The 6,751-nt window shown below is 39.4% G+C and overlaps 1 protein-coding gene across 1 annotated transcript in view; it reads right to left on the bottom strand.

Annotated features, from left to right (window-relative positions):
• The window catches only part of LOC104620872 (sodium bicarbonate cotransporter 3-like), a 33,924-nt gene extending 28,087 nt beyond the window's left edge, over nt 1-5,837 (bottom strand). Inside the window, exon 1 of the mRNA XM_010287214.1 lies at nt 5,628-5,837. Coding sequence (XP_010285516.1) covers nt 5,628-5,837 — 210 coding nt within the window. The remainder of the gene's footprint in view (nt 1-5,627) is intronic.
• Nucleotides 5,838-6,751: the final 914 nt, after the last annotated feature.

Below are 6,751 nucleotides of genomic sequence, written 5' to 3'. Positions count from 1 at the left end.
AAGCTGTGGGGGGGGGGGGGCGCCTGGGCCAGGCCCATGACACAACAAATCCTAGAACATTGCACTAAAATACACTAAGTATACTTCTTCCTAACACCAAATTTGTGGATACTCACAAACATACTGTAGAAACAACCTTCCAGTAAAACCTCTGTATTCAGCCAGAGGTGCCTACATATACTACAACATGTCTTCTTAGCCTTCCAGCTTTCCCCAGCAAGAAAATGAAAACGCTTTTCAACTGTTGCAGACCAGACAAGACTTTCAAATACTCTTTGCTCTAGCAGAATCCCAGTAGGATTCCTCTTGCTACCTCTGATTTTCAAATTTCTTTTCTCAGTCCAGGAGGAAAAGAGTAATCTCCTTTCAATGCAGACAAACAAGTATCCAGAAATAGTTTACACTTTACTTATTTACCTTCTCAAACATTTATCTTCATTTAGTACAGTACACTTTTCAGATCTAGAATATTAACTCTACATGTTTTTTAAAAGCAGTATTTAAAAAAGCTAAACCTAAACTGCATGAATCATTAAGGAAAGCATTCAAGTTTGTAAGAATTAAATTGTCAACCTCCAGCAGCATGTGTTAGTTACCGTCTAGTGGACTGGCACAAATATGACGCACAGAATATTAAATTTAAAGGAAACTTTCCACTGTCATCTGTACAAGCTCTTCTCACCATGCAACTCGCCTAACCTTCTGCAGTCACATACGCATGGCAGACTTCAGATGGGCATGCCGCCAAAGTGCCTTACTGAATAAACACTTCCAAGAGATACAGCTTGCTGGCAACACATTTTTAAGGTGCTTGAAAGGTAGTTCAATGAATTTATTCTGGTGATAGTGATCATACAAATGGCTGATACAGCTAACTGTAAAGCTTTGAAATGTAATACAGCAATTGTGTTGAGAACAATTTGAGCTCAACATTTAAAACCATTACTTAGCTAAGACAATGTTCACATGCTGCATTTACAACCCTTCAGCCCAAAGTTCTTTACCTGCAGCACCAGAGGAGATAGCACTACTGTTCACGGGAATAAGTAGGGCACAGGAGAGGACAGAAACAAAAACACACCACCACCACCCCCAAAAAAGTTACATTACCACTTTCATGCTATGAAGAACCTTCACTGCAGCATTTATTCAAGTAGATGCAAATGCTAGAACAAAAAGCAACAATCAACAACAAAAGCAACAACTAACAACAAAAAAACCACCAAGGAGTGTTCATACCTAGGTTTTTCCCTTGTACACCTGTCCTTGGCCAAGTTTCAAACTTCTAATTTTGATACTATTCTACTACAACTGCCTATACTGTCACAGTGAACATACATACTGCTCTGTGACTGTAATTATATCCCATCCTCTCCAGCTTGAACAGAAGGCAAATATTTCCCCCTCCTTCCCACAAGAACCTATAGATACACCTCTACCTTTGTAGAGACACCATAACTGGCAGACGGGATTTAGCCCTTCGGCTGGAATGTAGCACCAATAAGCCATTCCTCTCAAAACATGAGCACACACTGCTTACAGACCCGACTGGTAAACCTATATAGCATGCTACTGTGGATTTACATACTAAAATCAACAGCACATGAGAATTTTTACACACCACTTTGCTCTTCAATCTCCCATCATCAGTACAGAGGAGCAGTTAAGCTGGATCAAATCATCCATCCAACCCAGCATGCTGTCTTCAAGAGGATACAACAGTAGAGGCCTACAGCAACTTCCCAATAAACTTACAAATCAGTGCAAACAGAATTCAAAATGGTGGCTTGACATAGACCTAAGAAGAATAGTCAAAGCAGTATTTTTGTTCTATCATCAGCCCTTGCTTTGGTGGATCTGTATTCATAAGACAGATGTGATAGCCATCAAGGCTCCAATAACAAAAAAAATTAAATTAAAGAAAGAAAAATTACCAATAATGCTCTGCTTGAAAGATAGAAGTTTAGCTGGAAAAAAGAAATTAAAACCTTCATTTTGACTGTACATCTCAAAGATAACTGAAGAGGAACTACAAAAACTGATTTTGCAACTGTTTTCCAGGTATGTGTCTATATTATGTATATACATATACACAATATTTTAAAACTGACCTTTTTTTCTAGATAGGTACACACACACAAACTCATTTGTTTTGTCACACAGCTACTGAAATACATTGTTCAGAATACTTAAGAACCAGTAAGGTAATTTATGATTCATTTTCACAGCAGCATTTCCTAAGCTGTTTGTTTCAGAAGCTTGCGTTTCTGTTCTGAGTACACATAATACTCCATATAGGCAGGAAATAAAATACATCTCTGATTTACAGGCTGCACATACAGCCTCTTCTCTATCCATTCAATCTCCCAGAGCTGCAAGCTCATAAGCACCAATACTTTGGGGGGCGGGATCAAACAAGACCAGTGTTATCACCTAATTTTATAGGACTACAAGTCTACCAGTGACAGCAACCCTGGAAGTGATAAAAGAAACCAGAAAATTAGTGTATTTGTTAATGCCATCTGTGATTACTGTATACAGAGTTCAGTGACAATCATTCTACCTTTGGCAATCATCAGCACTAGGTCTACATTATACCTCTCCCACTGCTACCCATACAGAGCATCAAGTAGCCTTAGTTAAGACTGAGTAAATTAGGAAGAGCTTCTTTACATGGTTCACCTGCAGGAACAACTAACAGCAGCACTTGGTAAGTTCTCAATGTATTGTTTTACTTCCCTGTCAGACTGACTCTGCTTTTAAACCAAAGGTAAGATGAGCAGTGGGCAGGAGGGCGAGCATCTCCAGTTGCTGCCTCCTTGAAGAACAGCCAGGATATGAAAAAAAAAAAAAAAAAAATCAAAGTTCTTTCTAAATAGTACTAAGTGAAGGTACTATTCAGCCTATTAAACAGTCTTCAGCTGAACTGCAAAGCAGTTCTATAAATGCATTTGAAGTAAGTTCTTTGGGCACAGTATTGGTCTACATAGCAATACTGTATCTTCAGAAGTTGCCAAAGTGATGAAACACTACCAGTTCTAAATCAAGCACATCAACCTAACAGCCAAGGGAAAATGCACCAAATATAAATGGGCCCTGTCTCATTTTGCCAGCATGCAATTTTTAGCTGGCCTTGCCCTCTAAATATATACAGATGAGAGTTAAATTAATAATAATTCACAAACAGAACACTTGCCAGGTTTAAAATAAGAAGCATAACATATTGATGGGTTCCCCCTTGGTTGTATTTGCTATGGTCTCATTTGCACAGGAACAGCTGCTTTCCAGATATTTTTTTTTTTTCCTACTATGATAGCAGAGCAGTGGGTATTGCTCGAGCATTACAGGAAAGACTCCAGTACAGCTCACGGGTTTTGGTGTCACCCCCATGCCCCCCCGCCTTGTGAATTTTATCTGTGGGTATACAATTACTTTTTATACAATCACCCTCACATGTAAACAAAGATCCCTCCTAATCACAGCAATACTCAGAGCCTCAGAGGAAGGTTTGACACTTAGATTTCAGTAAGACCAGAGCTATAACAAAAGAGGTCAGGAATACTTACAGAAGTTTTTCTAGCCTACTAATCCTCTAATTAACTGCTCAGCTTACCCTACTAAATATGTCTGACCAATCTGCTTCTAGAAGACTTACAAAAAAACCACAGGAGCTATACAAACCTTCGGTTTGGACAAGTATGTCCAACAGGCATCAACAGCCTTCAGTGAGACTTTCCAAAACTGTACGTGGAGGACAGTAAAAGACAGACATGTATGTGTGCTACTTAAAAAAAAAACAAAACACCACACAAGAACAACAAAAAAAAAACCCAACACACCACACTTTTGGAAAAAAGCAATTCTAAACATGTTTTTCCTCCTGCACAGTTGAACATTTAATGTTTATAATTTTATTTCAGTGGTTCTAGCAGGTATTACTCTGGCCACTGTCAGGCTGAGCGCCTGATCAAATCAGGCACTAGTTTTTGGACAGTAAACACGAAAGTGCGTGTGTTAATCAGAACAATTAAATTGCAGGAAAAAGTCAGAAAGAAAAGGAAGTATGAACACTGACAAGAGACTGCTCACAGTAGTAACTGGCCGTCAACTATAGCACACTACAGTAATTTGTCCAAAAAAAAAAAAAAAATTAGGTTAGAAGGAACACAAGAAAAAGGGAAAGCTTTATTAATATTAGAGTATAACTAAAGTGTAAGAGAATATTTGATTAAAATTAGAAGCCTGTTTGAATTCAACCCGATTGTCCTGCAAGACAGAAAATTTACCACCATGCATAGTTAGCAAATAATGTCATCAATTCAACACAAGATACCGATTGGCATATCTAACATTAGTCATTTTACAACGTCGCATTTTATCACTGCCCCACAGCGCTGAATTTCATTCAAAAAATTCATAGTTCCATTCACTTCAATTTCTAAAATTACGGGGCGGGGGGGGACAGGGAACAAAACAAAAAAAACCCCACACAGCAACAGTTTCTGATTAGCCAAACTGAAGTTTCTCTATATTTTAAGGTGTAACACTGTAATGAGTGAAGATTATACACTGCACTGCTTCACTCAAAATTTAACAGTCCTGTGACTATAGTATGCAAAGTAGTAGAATCTTTATAACTAGTCACCTCAGATCTTTGCCTAGTCTTCCAAGCATACGCATGCCTGACGACTTCTGTGTCCACAGCCGCAGGTAGCACCACAATGAAAACCAAAAATCAATCACTGTACTACAGTCACCCTAACAAACAACACCACAGCAATCAGATGCATTTTAACAAGTCTAAATGAAACTCTAACTTCTTTTGCTCACAAAAGGAAACTGCAAATACAGTGGCCATCTTACAATATGTATATAGAACAATTCAGGGCTCTTCAAAGCTTTAGAGCTTAGGAAAATTCCATCCTGTACTTTTTTGTTTGCAGGGAACTCTAAAGTAGTAACCCCCATTACACACTGCATTGCAGTTAAATGGCAGTGATAAAGACTGGCCGTACAAGAACTGAGCAATAGCTTGTTACACTAATACTAGAGTTCACTGCTTCATTGTAGAAATCCCCACAAACGGAGTTTTGTAGCTGTGCCACTGAAGTCTGAAGAAAACACTGTCTCCATAAACATTTTACCTCAGTTACACAGCTCATTAAGTGCACTTTTTTTTTTAGACAAAAGGAACAATCCATAGGCTATTTCAAGATTCTTTGCCAGATACTTCCCTGCTATACTTGTATATGCTTGCACAGTATTCCTCAAAGCCACAGCTGATAACCTTCAAATTAAGAAAAGCTGACTCAAAATAATTAAAAAACCAACCAAAACAAAACACAACACTCAACCATCTCAAAATCTAGTAGTATACTCTCGTGATTGTAAAAGCACATTTTCTTTCTGCATTAAGCCAGTTATTATGATTAAGCAATTCTAACTACACAGAATGTATCTTCCCTAATACAAGAAATCTCTCCTTCATGTATTATTTCTATCACCAGATCTTTCAAAAATTTCTTCCACAACTAGTGAGTCTAAGGTAGCACATCATTCCAACAGAAAGTCGCTAAATACCATTTGCATCGAAGCGTTATTAAGTTATACAGCTGCTATTTACATACAGGTTGCATTTTCTTCCCTGGACGAGCTTCTTCCATGCTGGTGTGCAGGAGCGGAGAATGCCCTTGTGCGAGACCCTGTAACGAACCTCCCAAGAGATCGGCGGCTGCGCGTACATGACTGCGTGAGCTGGCTCCGCTCGACACACATGTACTCCGGGAAGCTGCTCCCCGGCCCCGCAGCCAATCGCGACCTCGCCAGTCTCCTCTCATCTCCCAGGCCACTGATTACAGCTACCGCAGGGTCGCACGAGAGCGGAACGGGCAAGACGGCATGCCTTCAATTCCAGCTCAGAGAATACCAAAAAAGGAACTGAAACAGGGTTCGAGACTTAACATTTCCTGCATCAACACCAGCTAAGAACAGCTCCAAGGTTTTAGTTTTGCTCTGATCCAAGACTTCATTAGCACTACAGAATGAAAGCGCATTTGCACCTCGGGTCCCAGAACAGAACAACCCAGAAGTCAAACATCTGCCAAGTGTGTTTACAGCTTTATTATTGACCTTTCACTGAATACTCATTTGAAAGCTGGGTTGGGTTTTGTTTTGGTTTTTTTTACATAAGCCGTATACTCTTGTTCAGCAAAATAAGCCAGGGCTCACTAAAAAATCCTCATTTGGTTTTTGTTGGGTTTTTTTTCCCCCCTGTTAAAGGGATAAAAAAGCCATGCTGCTAGCTGCAATTAATTCCATGTTTCCTTCCAGAATAAGATGTGTCTCTGTTTCAGGTACGATAGGAGAAGCTAAGCTTTTTCTTTGCTTAAGCCAACCTTAGAAAAATGCAACCTCCACTCCAGCAGATCAAATTCAGACCTTCATTTCACTCTTCCTCTTCATCACTCACATGCTTAATCTCTTTGTCCCGTCACATAACAGGTAGGAAAATGGCTCTTTAAGGCATTAGCCATTACTTAACCTTCATGACATGACACTGCCTTCCTCGTTCTTCTTCTGTTCCTACTTCTTGGATGACAAGAACTCTAGTAATAAAGCTGGATTGGTGCCACCCCAACCAACGAACAACTTGGATAAAACAAAACAAGTAACTTGGGGCAAATACCACCAGCCAAAGAAACATACTGTGCAAGTGTGAAGATGCTATTTTTATCACCTAGTAGTTCAGAAA

The sequence above is a fragment of the Phaethon lepturus genome, unplaced genomic scaffold (assembly GCF_000687285.1).
Source record: "Phaethon lepturus isolate BGI_N335 unplaced genomic scaffold, ASM68728v1 scaffold7145, whole genome shotgun sequence".
NCBI classification, from domain to species: Eukaryota; Metazoa; Chordata; class Aves; order Phaethontiformes; family Phaethontidae; genus Phaethon; species Phaethon lepturus.
The sequence above is the reverse complement of the archived record's forward strand: the minus strand, read 5'-3'. Positions and strand labels throughout refer to the sequence as shown.